The 18,657-nt window shown below is 48.1% G+C and overlaps 7 protein-coding genes; 2 read left to right on the forward strand and 5 right to left on the reverse strand.

Moving 5' to 3' along the window:
* Positions 1-453: 453 nt before the first annotated feature.
* On the reverse strand, positions 454-1,929 carry GSTUM_00010540001 (uncharacterized protein; the record flags this gene model as incomplete). XM_002841367.2 has 5 exons in its annotated part: positions 454-764; positions 813-937; positions 997-1,119; positions 1,180-1,452; positions 1,505-1,929. 5 exons carry the CDS (start codon positions 1,927-1,929, stop codon positions 634-636), a joined length of 1,077 nt encoding a protein of 358 aa, XP_002841413.1. The 3' UTR covers positions 454-633.
* A 1-nt stretch (position 1,930) lies between these two features.
* GSTUM_00010541001 (uncharacterized protein) lies at positions 1,931-3,032 on the reverse strand. XM_002841368.2 has 7 exons: positions 2,858-3,032; positions 2,528-2,688; positions 2,405-2,461; positions 2,302-2,350; positions 2,230-2,255; positions 2,047-2,167; positions 1,931-1,991 (listed from the first exon to the last, which is right to left on the reverse strand). Exons 1-7 carry the CDS (start codon positions 2,924-2,926, stop codon positions 1,968-1,970), a joined length of 507 nt encoding a protein of 168 aa, XP_002841414.1. The 5' UTR covers positions 2,927-3,032; the 3' UTR covers positions 1,931-1,967.
* Positions 3,033-3,313: 281 nt separating this feature from the next.
* GSTUM_00010542001 (uncharacterized protein) lies at positions 3,314-4,918 on the forward strand. XM_002841369.2 has 4 exons: positions 3,314-4,130; positions 4,180-4,260; positions 4,307-4,465; positions 4,520-4,918. The coding sequence occupies exons 1-4, from the start codon at positions 3,882-3,884 to the stop codon at positions 4,571-4,573; spliced, it is 543 nt and encodes a 180-aa protein (XP_002841415.1). The 5' UTR covers positions 3,314-3,881; the 3' UTR covers positions 4,574-4,918.
* A 574-nt stretch (positions 4,919-5,492) lies between these two features.
* On the forward strand, positions 5,493-8,617 carry GSTUM_00010543001 (uncharacterized protein). XM_002841370.2 has 7 exons: positions 5,493-5,655; positions 5,759-5,996; positions 6,105-6,217; positions 6,282-6,356; positions 6,408-7,997; positions 8,055-8,360; positions 8,418-8,617. The coding sequence occupies exons 2-7, from the start codon at positions 5,807-5,809 to the stop codon at positions 8,445-8,447; spliced, it is 2,304 nt and encodes a 767-aa protein (XP_002841416.1). The 5' UTR covers positions 5,493-5,655; positions 5,759-5,806; the 3' UTR covers positions 8,448-8,617.
* Positions 8,618-9,989: 1,372 nt separating this feature from the next.
* GSTUM_00010544001 (uncharacterized protein) lies at positions 9,990-10,190 on the reverse strand (the record flags this gene model as incomplete). XM_002841371.2 has 1 exon in its annotated part: positions 9,990-10,190. The coding sequence occupies one exon, from the start codon at positions 10,188-10,190 to the stop codon at positions 10,035-10,037; it is 156 nt and encodes a 51-aa protein (XP_002841417.1). The 3' UTR covers positions 9,990-10,034.
* Positions 10,191-10,200: 10 nt separating this feature from the next.
* GSTUM_00010545001 (uncharacterized protein) lies at positions 10,201-11,709 on the reverse strand. XM_002841372.2 has 3 exons: positions 11,120-11,709; positions 10,967-11,049; positions 10,201-10,857 (listed from the first exon to the last, which is right to left on the reverse strand). Exons 1-3 carry the CDS (start codon positions 11,293-11,295, stop codon positions 10,418-10,420), a joined length of 699 nt encoding a protein of 232 aa, XP_002841418.1. The 5' UTR covers positions 11,296-11,709; the 3' UTR covers positions 10,201-10,417.
* A 1,061-nt stretch (positions 11,710-12,770) lies between these two features.
* GSTUM_00010546001 (uncharacterized protein) lies at positions 12,771-15,445 on the reverse strand. XM_002841373.2 has 8 exons: positions 14,791-15,445; positions 14,570-14,610; positions 14,406-14,503; positions 14,124-14,318; positions 13,670-14,048; positions 13,177-13,590; positions 13,025-13,113; positions 12,771-12,964 (listed from the first exon to the last, which is right to left on the reverse strand). Exons 1-8 carry the CDS (start codon positions 14,832-14,834, stop codon positions 12,941-12,943), a joined length of 1,284 nt encoding a protein of 427 aa, XP_002841419.1. The 5' UTR covers positions 14,835-15,445; the 3' UTR covers positions 12,771-12,940.
* Positions 15,446-18,657: the final 3,212 nt, after the last annotated feature.

Consider the following 18,657-nt stretch of genomic DNA (forward strand, 5'->3'; position numbering starts at 1 on the left):
GATAAAATACGGTGCATAAGAAACATGGCTTTGATGATCCCGATTTCCTCCTGCCCCGGTCAATTCGAAGGAGATATAATTGATGGATAAGGTACCTGACCCAAAAAAGTCATTCTTTCCTGCACGCAACTCAAGCTGCTGGTAGGTACCGGTACAATAGTACCGACGAACGAAAAGATACACCAGGGCCCGAGGACATTGCACCATGACCCAGTTTGCGCCAAAACAACCCTGGCCGAAACCAGCATCCACGCCACCGCTGAGTACAGTACCGGTTTTTTTTTATGCCTGACCGGTGTACGAGTACTTCGGAACAAGCACCAAAGCTTGAAATCAGCACCAACAGCTTCAGGATATTCTCGAAAGATGCGCGCATCACGTAGCAAGAGAGGGAGCAACATTCAGTGTCACACACAATACATACAATCAACCCACCCCGACACCTCCTTGATCTTATTCTAGAATTCTGCAATTGGGGAAACATAGCACGAAATACCTCACTTCGTTCGTCCAGATATATATATTTTAGGAAGTGGGAATACAATTTACGGAACGAATGGTGGGCCAAGGAAGAAGGAAGCTATATAAACGCTGAATTCCCAAGAATACCTAAAGATATGCGAGCGACACTGTTTACAAGAAAGATTGCACGAAGGTGACAATGACGTCCTTGAGTTTTGCGTCGGTCTCCTTGGAAAGGGCGCCTTCCTTGTTGATAGTTGCAAGCAGTCCAGATTCATTTGTCCTCAAGTGGGCAAGGAAGTCTGGGTGTCGGGTCAGTCAACAAGCCTCATAAACAGATACCACTTCACTGGATGACTTGCCCTCTTCAAACCGGCCAATCTTGTTGACCGGAACATTGTCAAGATGTCCATTAACACCAGCATAGATCAAAGGAACCTGCTCCTCAACAGCCATGGGGCTGTACTGCTTCTGCCTGTAAAACCGTTAGTGGGGATTCGATAGCGAGCAAACATGAAACGATTCACAACATACTTGAGCAGTTCGGTCAAGCGTTCACCACGGTTCAGGGTAGACTTGGTGGAAGCATCCAAATCAGAGCCGAATTGTGCGAAAGCAGCTACTTCACGGTATTGGGCCAAGAACAATTTAAGAGATCTATAAACGACTCGTTAGTAAACAATAATTGAACACTAGGGGTGTCTTAATTTAGCGTACCCGGCAACCTGCTTCATCGCCTTAACCTGCGCCGATGAGCCGACACGAGACACAGAGAGACCGACGTTAATGGCGGGGCGGATACCCTTGTAGAACAATTCGGCCTCCAAGAAAATTTGGCCATCTGTGATGGAAATAACATTGGTTGGAATATAGGCGGAGACATCACCACCCTGTGTCTCAATGATGGGAAGAGCGGTAAGGGAACCGGCGCCATGGGCCTCATTCATCTTTGCGGCGCGCTCGAGGAGACGGGAATGCAGGTAGAAAACGCTACAACGGTCAGCGACTAAAGATCTGGGGAAAGGGAGGGTTGGTGCCTTACTCTCCGGGGTAAGCCTCACGCCCAGGTGGGCGACGAAGCAGGAGGGACATTTGACGGTAGGCGACAGCCTGCTTGGAGAGATCATCGTAGATGATGACGGCGTGCTTCTTATTGTCACGGAACCACTCTCCCATAGCGCAGCCAGTGAAAGGAGCCAGGAACTGCAATGGAGCAGCTTCTGAAGCAGTGGCAGCTACAATGATTGAGTACTTCATGGCATCATTCTCCTCCAAGGTCTTGACGAGTTGGGCGACAGTAGAGCGCTTTTGACCAATAGCCACGTATACACAGTAAAGTTTTTTGGTTTCATCGGTCCCATTGTTCCATCGCTTCTGGTTGAGCATGGTATCCAAAGCGACAGCAGTTTTACCGGTCTGACGGTCACCAATAATAAGTTCACGTTGGCCACGACCAATCGGAACCATTGCATCGACTGACTTCAATCCGGTTTGTACGGGTTCTTTCACCGAACGGCGTGGGAGAATGCCTAGAATGTGTTAGTTCCGTTGAGCTCGTTTTGGCATACATGACCTCATACGTACCAGGGGCCTTAACTTCAGTACGTCTTCTCTCCTTCGCATTGAGAGGCCCCTTGCCGTCAATGGGGTTACCGAGAGCGTCAACCACACGTCCAAGAAGTTCAGGACCGACGGGAACGTCAACCTAGGTTATGTCTCAGCATACGCCGACCCCGCCCAAGACAACTTGGGAAGAAAGAGGCACACAATTTCGCCAGTACGCTTGACAGTCTCTCCCTCCTTGACAAGACGATCGGAGCCAAACAACACAACACCAACTTGGCCCGCTTCCAAGTTCAAGCACATTCCTTTAACACCAGAGGCAAATCTAAATTCGCGCATCAGTGTCCATAATTCTAACCTAATATTTAAAATAACTTACTCGACCAATTCTTCGGCCTGGACATTGGCCAAACCGTGAACTCTTGCGATACCATCACTTTTTGTGGGAAATTATCTTGTAAGTCCACAATTCGCATAAAGACCGAATATTAAGAATGCCCACCCAACAGACAAAACTCTACCAGTTTCTGCCAACCCAGCCTCCTCCTGAACGCCTCTAATCCTTTGTTCAAGAATTGAGGAGACCTCCGTTGGAGATGCCTTGGTCTCACCGGCGTAGGTTCGGACGGTATTGTTGAAGATAGCCGGGGCCACGTGTCGAGCCTATGAGGGGGATGGAAAGAGGAGTGAGTAATCAAACATGGAAAGGGTAATTGAGTAGATAGGGATTGAAGATCTCAATTGATAGGAAATTTTGGACGAGGGCGATGGGGTGGATGTGCTCGGGCGCGAAAATTTGGTGGGATGAAAACCTGGCGGGGAAGTAACATACAGCAATGATTCTGCCAGCAGAGAACGCCCCGACAGAGCGGGTAGATTGACGCAAGGCCGATCTAAACATTGTGAACGATGGATATGATGAGAGAAGAGGGGAATTTGAAGGAGGGGAGGAGGGGAGATATTTGAGAAGCCACAAAGAAGAAAGGACGTTTTTTGGGGGGGCGGTGGTGATGAGTTTTGCACGCCGAAGCAGAAGGGAGAGGCAACGGCAGGACTCGGAGGGAATTTCGATTGGTCCGGGTAGGTTGTTTCAAGTTTGCAAAAACAATAAGATTGTGCGAAGATAATCTAGCCAAGACATAACTCGGGGCCGTGGATTTCTTCATGTCAAGGTCAAAAACAAAGATATTGTATTATCATACCCTACTCTTGGAGGGGGACAAGGGTCCGTTGAGCTTGCCGGTATCACCTGTGATGGCGTTTGCCTTGTTCTTTCGCCGTTTCCCCTGACATATTCTTCACGCGCAGAAGGTTGAAGCTGTTTCGCAGCCTCTTCTCCATCCCCAAGGCAGCGCAACCACCGTACGTGACCTATTGCACCTACTGTAGCACTAGAATCATAGGTTGTCTGTGTCTGCCTAATTGCGCGATCTTACCCTCCTTTTTTTCGTTCACTACCAGTACCTTGTTAGGGAAATCATCAATCTCTGCGCAAGCTCTCAACGCCAGAGCTAGATATCTCGAACTTCTATTCACCTTCACCATATCAACAAAGGCGCGCTTAGTTGCTGTTGCCCATTGTCCTGGCCCCGCACTTGTTGCGCAATATTTTTTGCCACCTGGCTTTAGTCGAGGCTCTTTGGTGTCATTCCATTTTTCCCCTCCGCCACCTCTCACGAGGCTCTAATACCTCCTCTGTGCTCGCATCACGGCCCTCTCTGCCCCCGCCTCTACCGACTCACCCTCTCGCAAAAAGGGTCTTGGGCGCATCCTACCACTCACATCTCTTCCGATTTGCATAGCAGCAACCTCTCTCGAATCAACACACCGCTCATCCTCTTCCTGTTACCGCAACCATGTTCTTCATTCACGAACTCAACCGCACTATTACGCTTCATCCATCTTACTTTGGTCCTCATATGAGAGACTACCTTATCCATAAACTTCACGAGGATGTTGAGGGCTCCTGTACTGGGCGCTATTTCATCATCTGCGTTATCGAATATGAGAATATTACTCTCGGGCGAATTATTCCTGGCAAGGGCGACGCAGAATTCACAATCACCTACAAAGCTGTTGTCTGGCGCCCATTCAAGGGTGAAACTGTATGATATGTTCTTTCCGGAGGTAGCTGCATCTGCTAACACCCATTAGGTCGACGGCGTGGTTAGTTCTGTCAATAAGATGGGCTTTTTTGCTGAAGTTGGCCCATTGACTGTTTTCGTTTCGAGCCATGTAAGTAGATTGGCTGGGCTTTTACTTGTTCGTTCTCACTAGTTAGCTCATCCCCCGCGACATCAAATTCGACCCGACTTCCAATCCGCCGCAATTTTCGGACAATGGGGATCAGATCATCAATAAGGGCGCCCATATTCGCATCAAGTTGATGGGAACTCGAAGCGATGTGGGTAAAATGCACGCAATTGGTAGCATCAAAGAGGTATTTTTCTTGCCCTATTTAAACGTGCTGTTCAGTGCTTACCATCTCTTATAGGATTATCTTGGGTATGACATACCCAACTATGTGGAAATGTTTGTGTTTAACTGATATGATCCCAGAGTTTTGTGAACGAACGGCGTTTCTGTGCCGTCCGCTCCTTGGGTGTTGCTCCTCCTAACCTTATAGGAAGCCCGAAAACAAACACTTCAGCTTAATTCTTACCATTTAGTCATGAGCCGTCTATAGATCCCTATCTTTTGATTCTTCTTTCCTTGGATTTTAGCTTGATCCGCCTCTTCTCCTGGACCTATGGGTACAGCTTTGCGTTCCTGTTTCTCTTGTTTCCTTCTCTTCCTTAATCCCTTCTCGTAGGGGTGAGAAGGAAACCTGCCAACGAAATAGATTGAACAGGGCAAGAGGCCTAAAGAAAATTAAAGATTAGATTTCTGATGACGTTGAGGTACGGTTATCAGGCATGATATGGGCCAAGGTACCGAAATGAATAAAGGCTAGCTTGTTAGTTCCTTCATAATAACCCAAGGCGAAGATTTTGCTCAATACCAGAACAATCTGAATTTTTTTTTTCCTTTTCGCATCGATATCGTCCTGACGCAATATTGCAATTTGGGGTAAATTTAGACTACGGTACCGTATTGGAGGCGTAAATTTAGAAGATACGGTAGTAAATTAGAGTATGAAATGACAACCCTTAGGAATCCGGAGCTTTATGTTTAACCTTCGCCAGCACTGCTTAGAGAGATTGCCACACTCTACTGCCCAGTGAGGGCACAATTGACCGTTTTACTGGTAAAATGCGGTACTAATTGTGCTCGACCAATACAAAGGCATATCATAGGACTGCTCGTAGAACGGCCGCCACCCAAATACAGCAATAACTTATTGGTCGACACTGTCCGTGCTTGTGCCGTATAGTATCTTAAGTTATGGCCATCAGTCAGCATCACCAAAGAATCTCACCTCGGTCGTCGTCACTCTTGCACCTCAACATCGCTGCTCTCTCTAACTGATCAAGGGACGGCATCATCCCTCGATAATCGCCCGTCTAGCTCACACCCGCCTCTCCTCCCTTTTAACGCTCAGGTTTTCCTACGAATTCCCTAAGCTATCTACCAGCCGCCGGAATTTGCCCAGATTGCCTCTTTGAGCTCTTTTTGCAACAACACGATAACGTACTAAGTTAGCCCTCATTGATTTATATCAACCCTCATTGTTCATATTATTGGGCTTATCCAACCCCTCCGTTTTCTCTCTTTTCTCCTGTTTCGCTACCAGCTTCGTTGTCATCCACACTCAATCCCCTCTAGGAGAGCTCCCTTCAGCATGGCCTCACTCGATATTTCTCATGAGATCGGTCGCTCCTATCAAACCTTGGTCAACTCTCCTCCGGCCAACAAACCATCCGCCACTTTTGCACAGTGGGCTGTCTTCACTGTCTCCACTCCATTAGTGAACGCATTTGTGGCTGCCTCTGCCTCCAAAGCAAGCGTGCTTAAAGTGCACAGTACTGCAGGTAGCTTCCAATTTTCTACCCCCGAATCTGGGAGATGATATCGCCCTACCTCCGATAGCTCAGCCCTCCTAGAAGATGTACTGATAAAGTGATTTGGGCTTTTGTTAGAAGGTGAACTCGAGGATCTTATAGAGGAATTCAATGACGGGAAGGTGCAATTTGCCTTTGTAAAGGTTAAAGATGCCAACACTAGCCTAGCAAAATTTGTTTTAATAGCCTGGGTATAACCCCCCCCGTTCTGCGTTGATCCTGCGGTCAATCAAGAGAATCCGCTAAGAAAAGTAGTGCGGGGAAGGTGTACCGGAGAGAGTAAAAGGCTATTTCACCGGCCATCTCAACACTGTATCCAAGGTTCTTCATGTGAGTTATGGTTCGCTCCTGGACGCGGACAACATTCTGATGAGACTTTAGGGATACCACGTACAAATAACCGCCCGCTCAGAATCAGATCTACTCCCGGAATCCATTCTCCAGAGGGTGGCCGATGCATCTGGTGCTAAATACTCGGCCCACGGCTCGACGTCCGGTCCCCCACTTACTGCCCCTAAGCCCACCGTCTCAGCTCACAAACCCGCCCACCGACCCACCAAGGTTTCTGGTGGACCGCCTAATCCTGCCTCATCACGCTCTCCCTACAAGCGTGACGAAAGTACGGATGCAGACGGTTGGGGAGCTGATGCCCCTCCTGTCACCAGGAGTCAGCTGGAGAAAGTATCCTCAGCTTACAAGCCCACCAAGGTTGACATCGCAGTTCTCCGTGCCCAGCCCACTTCTACTACCTCTGGACCGGTCTCTGGGAGCAACCCTGATGTCGTTAAAGGTGGCTATCAACCGATCGGAAAAGTGGATATCGCAGCCCTTAGAGCTCAGGGCCAGAAGCAAGACCGCCCGGATATTGTCAAAGGAACCTATGAACCGATTGGCAAGGTAGATATCGCTGCTATCAGAGCGCAGGCTCAGCCCAGGCCCTCCCCCAATTCACCCGGTCCCCGCTCGAATGCACCAGCACAAGAAGAGGAAGATCACAAGCCGTTGGCCCAGCGCAGTGCAGTCTTTTCTCAAAGCGAACGTCTTACATCGCTACCTAAACCCAAACCTGCAAAGAAATTTGGTGCCGGGGCGCCAGCATTTGGCACAAAACCGCCGACACCTGCCGCTTTTGGCATTTCTCCGACTGTGCAGCCAACCCCACCAGTTGGTGCCGCTAGTCGAGACTTTGGCTCCTCCGGCGGCAAGACTCCTGCTCAGCTCTGGGCTGAGAAGAAGGCTAGAGAGCGAGGTACATCCGGAGCAAGCGAAATTACTCCCCCCACAATTTCACCAGGATATACAGGCCAACACCATCCCCCACTTGGCACTTCATCAACTGGCCGCAGCACCGGAAGCGCAGACAAGCTTATGACAGGACATTCTCAACAGAGGATCGATAGTTCGCAGTCTCATGAGGAGGAGGTACAAACGCCCGCAGGTGGCATTGGTGCGTTGAGGAGTAAGTTTGCTGGTGCGCCCCCAATGGGTACTCCTGCATCGCCAAAGAGCCCCCAGCGAACGGGCGGGTTCCATGGTGCAGAACGGGAGGTGCCGCCGCCGCCGCCTATTGACATGTCTTCACGTCCTCTGCCAGCTCCGGCTGTGGCCGTTCCGCCACCTCCCCGCCAACCCAGATCGCCCACCCCTCCAACTCCTGAAGCTCCAGGCAGTCCAGTCAGGATCGCCATGCCAGTTGCTAGACAATCGGATAGCCCACCAATGGCAAAACACGAACCCGAGCCACAAATTTCAATGCCAGCAGAAAGCCTGGCACGTGCCGTTCCAGATGAGAGAGAATTGCAAGAAGAGGAGCCAGCTCGGGACAGAGGTGCGGTAGTTGGTGTTAGTGCCGGAGGTGAGGGTGCTAGTGGCAAGAGGGCTCTAGTTTTATATGACTATGATGCAGCAGAGGAGAATGAAATCAACTTGGTTGAGGGACAGGTTGTTGGTGAAATTGACATGGTCGACGAGGTATTATGCTTCACTGAAGTTGATAATTCTTGGGTCGAACATACTAACTATGGCTAGGATTGGTGGGCAGGCCGTAATGCTGCGGGTGAGCATGGCCTATTCCCCAGCAATTACGTCGAACTTATGGGAGATACGGAGGTTGCACAATCTCCTCGGGGAGCTCCGGCTGATAGCCCGGAGCCGGAGCACCAGCCGCCCCAACCACAGGCACCAGGTTCCGGAGATACTGCGATTGCGCTGTATGACTATGAGGCTGCCGAAGAAAATGAGCTCAGCTTCCCTGAGGATGCGATCATTGAGGATTTGGAATTCCCCGATGAAGATTGGTGGCTAGGTACTTATCAGGGAAACAGAGGGCTCTTTGTAAGATATTTTAACCACTCTTTTAACTATTGAGGAAATTACTAACTTTTTATGAAGCCCGCAAATCATGTGGAGCTACGTCAGTAGCTTTCGAACCGTTGCTCAACAATCGCTCTTTCTTCCCTTTCCATAAATTGACTAAATCCCCCTTGGATGGTCTAGCTTATACCAAAGACTGCATGTTGGGCGACTATTTCCGCCTAATTTGTGAATTATTTTATTTTACAATTTTAAAAATTTTCGTTCAATTTATAAAACGTAAATGAAGCAACCTCATCAGGATTAAAGTGACTGGTCAATGAGATTAGCATCTTGAGCATTAATTGGATTGACGCAGCATATGTGGTTGGCATGGCGCTTGATATGTATGGTGCCTCGGTATCATACATGTTACAGTTCCCAATATAGTAGGAGCTGTTGTCACAGGGAGTATTCTAGATGATGTGCTACACAAAGCTACTGTCCTGACATTGACATTCCAAGGTCACAGTCGAGTGAGACACAATGAGTGGTTCACAATCGCAGCGGTTCCTCACTGATCTGGAACATTGCGAAACAGAAGGGGATGCGAGGTCGTTGCATCCCAAACCAATGGATCGTACGGGAGGCTTTTGGAATCATCCTGTTTAATTGCCTAATTGTTTTTATTTTCCTACCACATCATTTATTTCCACAGCTTGAAATCTACTGGTAGCATATCCACAATGTATGTGTCATACCTTTTCAGCTTAATTAATATCAGATTTGATCTAACATCAGATTTCACGACTACTCAACTTGGCAATCTTGCTTACTTACATTACTACTACTACCACTACTACAAAAAAAAAACTAAACTAGAAAGGCTCAAAGATATCAGTCTATCCGAAAAAATATACCGAGATAGAAGTCAAGATCAAGGAGGTAGGCATGTTTCAAGCTAGCAGTGGAGGAAAGTGGGGAAACAATTACTGTACTGGTTAACGATCGTATGAGTTCCGTACTAGTATGATATATACTTTGGAGGCACGTTCTCAGAATATGATAGAAAACGCACGAGAATACAGTAGTATAGTCTAATACAAACTTGAAGTCCAGCAGCTAATGGATGACTCACTGAGTCACTAGAGTAGACTGGTAACTTAGTTGATTTTATTTATTTCAGAATATACAACAAAGTACTAGGAACTTATGGAATAAAAATCCTAGAAGCAGAGTGAATACACCTGAGGTAATTGTCAATTGCTAGAAAGCCAAAGGTCAGCTTAGGCGGGTGGAGTGGTATTTGCCCATTAGGTGCTAGGAAGGGTAATTATGTGTAAGTTAAGTATCATACTAAACAGGAAAGGGGGGGGGGGGGGACAGGTGGAGAGGAAGGTACTGGTAGCTAGAATAGTTGAAATAGGAGACAAATTCATAATTGCAAAAAATTACCACGGAAGCCGCCGATACCTATTTACTATAAAGTATAAGATACCTGCTGTAGTATAACATTACAAAACCTGATGTTAAGGGAACTTAAAATCTGGTATTGAGCCGCTGTAGACATTTCCTGCGTGATTTGCAACTGCGTGCGGTTAACACAATTGGCAGGAACCTTCGCAAGGTTATATAAGCGGAACTGCGATGGTTTTCTAAACACGGGTACTGTACAGTGACAATTATATCTCCTACAGATTAATTCATTCATGTCGTCTACCAGGCTATAGTTTTAAACAATGCCCCACAACTACAGACCAACTTGCGCCATAAGCTAATAATAAAACCTGTTAATGTATGATTTGAGCCCTGGCGATTGGTATTCGCCTCCTGAATGAGAGTCGTGTTCCCTAATAAAATGCTACATATCATATCATACGATTACTTCCTTATACATCATACCATAATATTTCCAGCCAGACATAATCACCATGTGCTTGTGCGAACCTTATGAAACCCCACATCTCCTTTCCACTACTCCAACAAACGTACTATTCTAATACCATCATACAACCCATTAAACCCAGCCTAAGAATTACAGCACCAAGCAACCCTTCCGCGTTTAGAAATGTTTTAACAACTTCAAGTGCGCAACTCTCTCAGTTGAGATAAGCGATTCCGGCGGCAATGAAAAAGACCAAGGCGAGAGGAGACACAACCTGTGCGGCACCGTTGGTGCTAGTTGCACCCCCGGTGGCGCCAGAACTGGTGGAGGTTGGGATGCTACGAGATGAAGTGCGCGAGGTCGAGGAGATGGTTGTGTTAGCTCCGCTTGAGGTAGCGCTTGTAGTGGCGCTGCTGGAAGAGGAGCTCGACGTGATGGTCGAAGAGCTGCTGGAGCTTGACGAAGAGGTTGAAGAACTCCCGGTGCTGGTAGTAGTGGATGTCGAAGATGACGAAGTTGAAACTGGCGGGCCAATTCCAAACTTGGGGGAGTAGTTGGAAGCACTTCCAGAGATGATTTGGATGGAGTAGTCATCGCCAACAGGCAGAGATTCTGATGGTGTCCAGTCATATGAACCCGAGTTAGGAATTTCACCTATTCAACGTGAGCCCTGTATCCCATTCACAAGTCCCGTTGGCTTCACCGGGATGCCCTGTTGCTCAATTCGCATGAGCAACACTCCTTTGAGATTAGAGCAACTCACTTGCAATATTGGTGACCGTGGCGAGGTTGTTCCCGTCACCCCTCCTTAGAATAAGGGTGACCGGGCCTGGAGTAGATGGAGTCCTAGTATGCCACTCATTGTCAGTCCAAAGGCCCTTCAAACTCCAATTTCCAAATCATGAATCTCACTCACCATCTGATGGTAATGCCAGACCCAGAAGCAATAGTGCCACCGGGGGGAACGTTTATCTGGTTCTCCGTGCTATCCGTGACAGCAGGCGGGGGAGGACCGGTTCCTGTGGTAGTCTGGGCAGAAATGAGAGCGGCGAAAGCGACAACGGTGCCGAGAGCAACAGTGAAGAAACGCATTGCGATACAGTATTACCCAAAAATTCCGAAATGCTTGATATATGTCTGTTTGTATATTTCCAAGCGAATGGAATACCGGGCAAAGACAGCTATAGCGGACGAAAAGGGGAGAGAGAACAACGAGGGACCAGGAGCGAGAGATTGTGTCCAGGGGAGCGACAGACGGCAGAAGAAGCAAACGAGCGATAGCAGGTGGGAGGATGGAGGAGAGAAAGGACGAGGTAGTCTACTCGAGTAATTGAGTAGACACGGGCCGGATATTGTTAGCTATAAGGGGGGGCATGTACGAGTACAGTACAGTACTGCACCAAGACATACGATATCATAAAGTCGGTTGTGATCAGTCCCTCACTCATCGCGATCGGCTGGCTCGCCTGTGGGGTAGAGGAAATGAGATTGCGGAAATGAGATGGATCCCCACCCCCGGCCAAGGTTGTACTGTACAAGTAGAGAATAGAAAGGTATAATATGGGTGCAATCGGTCGGTGATGGGGGCGGAAGCACGTCATGTCGAACTCGTGATGAGAGACAGGATCCCTCGAGCCGCAACCTAGCTGAACTCCATAACGCTCTCGCTCTGCGCTATGACGTGAATCGAGCGAGTTATCTCCACTTTTACTTGCTTTTTTTCAACGCTCAAAACAGGTGGCTTTCCTGTTATCTGAAGGAGAATCGGTAGGCTGCTTGTAAATACTCGTACAAGTATGATACCCAATCTCCGCTAGGCCACTAATCTCGGGATTTAGAGACAAAGGTCCTTGAGAGGGATTAGCGCCTTCCGTACATGGGATAGCCCGTGTCATTGACTGTGTTGGATATCGTTAACCGGCTCTCGCAATCCTGTTAACTGGCTAAGTTGAAGCTGTCTTGGGTTGCTGATACTGTACTTGTATCACGATTTACAGGGATATTCGTGGCGCGGCCAAGATAGCGAATTTCAAGGGTTTATCCACAAAAATGTTGAATACTGGTATTACAAGTATATCTATAATATACTCTAAGTATCACTCCCATAAAGCACAAAGTGTGGTAAGATTCAGAAAGTAGGCTATCATACTGTACTTGTACAGTATCACTTACGGATGTGTTATTACCGGCTGCATTCGGTGTCAGGAGCTGGTTTCGGCTTGGCTCCTCGTGCTACGTAGTTTAGTTTTCCTCGTCGGAAAAACAGATGGAACTATTGAACGAACTATTACTTCGCACAAATGATTTAATAAGTGATCCCTTAAGCCAGGTGTGTCCGAGAGTCAGCCAGCGCCAACCCCGATACTCAGTCAAAGCTCCATCCAGCATGATTCTCTGGGAGGACTCGCCCCTCTAGCTGTGCTTACCAATTGTGGAGGTACGATACTACAGCGACCAGCGCCGTTAGTCAAATTTCTCATCGCAACAGTAGTTCCGTTCACGATCGATATGTGGGCTCCATAGCCCAAACCACAGGGAGCTTCCATGAATCGCTAATCACACAAATCTAACATCAAGAAGGGGTCAATTGTAGCAAGTCTACCACGAGCAAGTTAAATACTCAGTTGAGGAAAGTCATCTAAACACACGATGGACTACTGGCAATCGATACAAATGGAAACACGGAAAACGCTCAAATCCACCGAATGAAACCCTCCCAATTCAGAATTTATCCAATCTACAGTGCTGAAAAGACAAACAACTGGGATAGGGTGTCAGTGGTACGTCCGGGCATAGTACAGTAGATAGAATTGGGGCTTACATTATTTGTTGCTGCGATAGCAATCGAGTCCTCAAACGGATGCCAACTCATATGCAGGATCTTTTTATTAAAATCAATTTGATCCGCATCTGTTTCCTTTCTCATCCGACCTCCTGGACCAGACCCAGCAGCAGGACTTCCTGCCCTTGAACCGCCCTTCTTTCCACCGTTGATGGGAGTTGGTACGCCGACCTTCTTCGCCTTGAAGGCACTCTTGTCCGCCTGCAAGACAACCTCAACTTCCTTCTCGGGATCGCTAGGGTAAATCATAAAGTTGTTGTTGTACGATCCAGTCATTACATTATTCCCATCGCCTGAAAACACAACCTCGAACTTGTCGAAGATCGAATCATTCTCATAAGTGTCGCAAAGCCTAGGCCGTAGATGCTCATGAATTGGAATAGTTTTGACAGGTCTGTTCTCCATATTGATATCCCAGATCTTGACTGTCAAGTAGTCGCGTGAGAGAATATAGCGACCGTCGGAGGAAAATCGGACGTCAGAGATCGACGAGATAATCTCCGAAAAGAACGAACGCGATGTTGGGTCTTCTTCCTGCTCGAACACTGCGCAGCAAAGCAGATTAGGCATCGACCATTCTACGCGTTATCGTGAGGCTGACGAACAGCAAAAGCGGAATCTTACATTTCACATGCTGGTCGCAAAGAGCGCTTTCCCTCATATCTGCAAGTTTTATGGTCCCCTTGCTACTGGCGTACATGAACCAGTTACAATATTGTGGGTGAAACTCTGCAGCGGTTACAACTTCTGTTAGTTCCTCCATATTTGCCGGCTTGATATCCACAATGTTGAAGCTCTGATCCTGAATATTGAGATTCCAAAGATTGATGCGTAGATCATCGCTAGAAATGAAAGTCTCTCCATCCGAATTTACCGAAATACTGTTGATATGGTAAGCGTGGGCATTTGCGTAAGTCCTCCTGGGGACTGCTGCCACCACGGTATCGTGGTGCGTTAGTCGCGGAAGCCGGAGCGCAGATGAATTGTTAAAGGTTGGGGGTGGCTGTGCAAGATGGTGTCGTACACCTCCGGTGGAGGGAGAAGCGCCATCATGGGATAAGTTGTTCTCCGCTACCACCTTGAGAGACTTTTCGAAAACTTTCCATAACTTGATGGTCTTGTCGTTCGTAGAGAGCAAAAAATGAGAAGCATTTTGACGCTTGCACCACTTGATCTTGTTTATCTTTTCCTCAATCTCCAAAGATTTTAGGTAGTCGAACTCTGGTTCATGTGACTGGAACTCAGTGTGAAATTTGTATTCGCACGTTTTTTTCTATCGGGGGCGGGAGAGTTTTGATCAGCTAAAGTTTTCAAATCCGGCACAACGAGCGTTCGACGGCAATTCCAAGGAGAATCTTACTGTCTCATTCCTCTCAAACAGCACCACACGCCCACCTTTATCTCCCGTAGCTAGATAGTTGCCAGTATGATCGAACTCAACAGTGGATATTATGTCGGCTAAGGAGCGAGTGATCCAGGTGTCAGCAACAAACCAGGGAGGTGAAATCTTTTGGTGGAACCCACCCTCAGTAATATCTTCTACATCTCCCTTGTCCCCGAAACACCTTGTTGTCAACGTACCCGGTCAGTTTTCCATCTCTTCACCATGATATATATTCCAGATCCATACTGACTATATGGGGCCCCATCTATGATATCAGCGGGGAAGTGGGGTTTGATTACCCCCTGCCCCGCACCAAAAATAGACACCACGCGAAACGAAGCAACCAAGAGGGCGAACTTACTGTGTAAACTTCCACGTCGGCGACGCTATCTCGCCATCGACCATTGTTACGTCGAAGTAGATAATTCAACAAGGAATAAGAGAAGGATGAAAATTATTGAGGAGTTGAAGCGGTTGAGGGTTAATTTCAGATAAATTTGACGGGCCGAGGATGGAGAGGCTTGTTACGGCAGAAAGGCTACGAAAAGAGCCAAAAATGAAGTAGGTATGACGGACAAGGAGGGTTGAGTATAATTTCGGGAAAGATAGGACTGATTAGAATGCGAGGACCGAACCCTGAGGATATAGTGATGTTAGAAAGGTGGAAGCACAGCACGGGACGAGGGGTTACTTGCTTCGTCCCTCTGTTCCACGGAAGCGAGCGAAGGTAACCTCACTTCGCTTATCTAGCTCCAAGGTCGAGATTTTCTGCGAAAGCAGGTGTATATGGAACTGTTGATGAATATGATGGTAGTAGCTGCGTCGTGGTGGTGGTGGTGAAGGTAGTGGTAATGGTAGTAGGAATGGTGGTGTTAGTGGGGTGGTGGAGGGGGGAGAGCGAAGCGTGCAGAGTGGTGTCCAAGTTAGTATTTGGGCTCGGATGGCAGGCAGGAGGTGGGGCGGGGGGATTGGGGTGCCTACCCTAGGTTATGGTAAGTTAAGTCTAACTTAACGAGACAACGATGATATATTATGATAGCGCGCAGTAGAGTAGACCGCCACTTCTGTTGATAGCACACAAAGGCAGAATAAAAGGCCCTTCAGCCACCCGAGGATAGTTGTTTACCTTATATTCGATACTTCCACAATGTCGACAGTCCCGGCGTTCGCCTTTGTCCCGAAGATAATAGCATTTTATTTCCAATTCACATAGACATTCGCTAAGGATGAGAAATGCTATCCCAAACAAAGAGATGTCTCAGCGATTCCAAGGCTGACTCATCAAAGACCTGGAGATCTTGGCTGTTTCCAGCACAGCATGATACCATTGCTGGTATCATGCCCACCCTAATCCATTATCGCATTTCAAAGCAAAAAAAAGGGTGTTTTCGGCTACGTATTCTACAATGTCATACATGGTTCTTCCGATTCATCCTTGAGCCTCCTGCAAATCATCGTCTCCATGATTTCAAGACCCAATTGTGTTGGCGATTGATGAATTTCTAACATTTTGCCACCTGGTGATAACCCTAGCTAGCGTCTCGCAAGGTCCGCTCCGCCATCTTGAGATGCTTTAAAAAAGTTTGCCCACCCCCCCAAGATCTTCGGCCCTCGGCCCCTCGGTTCACCCCCCAACCAAACACCTAAATAAAGCCTCATCCATCCCATCTGCTGCCGTAGCAATAGCTCAAATGCTCGAAAATTCTCCATGGCCTCCTGGGCTGTCCTTCCACCCCTCCTCTTCTACCTCTTCATCCTGATCCCGCAATTCTATCAACTGGGGATCAACGACCGCGGATGCGAGCCAAGTTTCTCCAGCATCAAAGCAGCCCACTCTCCTCCACTTTTCAAGTTATTTCAACCATAGCAACCTCGGCCTCATCTCTCCTCACCTCCCTTGTGTATCAAGATTCAATCTCTGTCAACACCACTCTTACTATCTGGAAAAGTTCAATCTCCTTCAACCGCTCCATCCAGCAGCTCATCAGTATTCACCGATCCTTCTCATCTCGCTTTGTCTAATTGCCTGTCTGCGGAACATCTGCAGGTTCTAAATCTCAGCCACTTAGTGGTCCATCTTCGGAAATCGGGTTCACATTCTTCTCAACCGATTGTACCGTACAGTTCCAACGTGTCAAAATCACACAGTCCCAACGTCTGGTAACAAATGAGGGTCTGGTGGTCATTGACCTCTTTCACAACCCCTGCGCGTCCCTGGTCTCCCCCCTTCGACTCTCTCCCGGATAGATGCATCGCATCCAGCAGCCGCCGAGTTCCTTGCATGCGACGATCCTGTGGACTTTCTTTCTAACACGTTGGAGTACAGTGAGGAGATATGGGAGATTTGGCAAGATTGTCTCGTCAAGCAAAAGAAGTCAAAGGGAAAAAAGTGGAGTCGCAGTCTCCAACAGCGATAAACTGACTAAGGGGGGCTTTGGGTCATCCTAGGGGCTTGAAGCTCTAGCTATGGCAATCAATGCCCGGGGTTGCAGAGGCCGGACGCAACGTCCATATCCTTGCGTTGGTCATAAAACACTCGAATATCTACCTTGGAAGAACTTGAATTCTAGCGCTTGTCTTTTGTGTCATCGTGCGCTTTTGACGACTAGAGTCATCACCAATGCCCTCCTGGGGCCTATCTCAATGTTCGGTCATTATTGTCTTTGAGACGTCATAGAGTATTGCCTTCCCTCCGCACTTCCCCGGAACCTCTCCGGGTAATATTATATGAAAAAAAACAGACCTTCATTAACCCCCAAGAACCTATCAAAAATTGAAATTATCCAAACAGCTTGATAATACCCGCCCGAGTTCTGTCCCACAACTGAACAATCAATGCGCCACTCCAAGAAAATGCTGAACCACCGCTTCTCGAGCACAGTGCAGTACCGGTACTCAACTACCCCAGCCCATACAAGTGCATAGCCTATGCATCCAACACCGGAATGCCGGTACGGATATTCTAAACATCCGCACGCACGCACACACACACTCGCTTAGAAAACTTGAGCATCATCGCATTTTTAACACACGACGACAGTCTTTCATAGAAGTGTCTCCAAAACAGCACAGCATGCCACCCCTAGATAATCCTCGCTTCGGACCCTTTCCACGCGGTGCTTCTCTCTGCAAGGCGGACCCAAAATCTCTCTCCTAACTTTCGCAAAACCAGGCAGACCTAAATCGGGTTAGCGCTCCCCATACAGGACACTGGAATCAACTGTGACGACAGCTCGTGATAGTTCGTAGAATCATCTCGCCGCGCTTGGAGCGGCTCTACAGTCTTCACCAGTGTGGTGCCCGAGAAGTAGTATCCTAGAACGCCCCTCCCCCTTCGGACCTCCCGAGTAGACGACCATCCACCCCGGTAACCCAGCCCAGATTTTCTGGGGCAAGCGATACTCTGCATCAGCGGTACCCCAAATCTCGCCCAGATAGTGGTAACCTTATCTCGGAACCAAATCTCTCGGGGCAGGAATTGACAGGTTCCCTGTCCGATGGGGTGGCCGACAATCCTGCTCAGATCATCTCAAAGAAATGTTTCCTATTGCCCTAGACACTCATTAGTCTCCACATTGGGGGAAAGACACAACCACTTGGAAGCTCCCACTCAGCCTGAGGAATTATGCGGGAGGCAGAGCACTAGCAATGCTTGTCGTTTGGCGTAGTGGCTAATGCATTGATAGGTTTTTTTGTATAATATGTACGAGTACGAGTGCCGATAGGGTACTCGAGCACTGCACTGCACTGTACCGTGAATTTAGGCCATCCGATAGCCATGTGATGGCCTAACGAGCATATGGTATATACTCGTGTAGAGCCTTCTTTTGGCTTCATAAGCTTCGGGCCTTATATACTTGGGGTGCTGGAATGGCAATAGCACTCTTCGTGCAAGTTACTGCACAGTATGGAATTCAATGGATCAATCCCTCGCCCCCATCAGGTTCCCAAGGAGCACCGCTCGAGTAACACGAGTGGTGCCGTTACGGGGGGTGGCGGCTAATGCGGATGGCAGCCGGGTGGTGGGGCTTTAGGCCTTTCGTTTCCCAGACAGAATCCGCAGGTTGATGCTTTCCGCGGGAGATTTAGGCCCTGCATGCAGGTGTATTTTAACTTAGGCCGAGCTTCCTTAGACTAATTACCCCTAACTCCCTTTGAGCACTCAATACTCGAGTACTCAAGCATACACCACCACGGCTTTGCATGATCATACTGTACGAGTACTGTA

The sequence above is a fragment of the Tuber melanosporum genome (genome assembly GCF_000151645.1).
Source record: "Tuber melanosporum whole genome shotgun sequence assembly, scaffold_70, strain Mel28".
Taxonomy (NCBI): Eukaryota; Fungi; Ascomycota; class Pezizomycetes; order Pezizales; family Tuberaceae; genus Tuber; species Tuber melanosporum.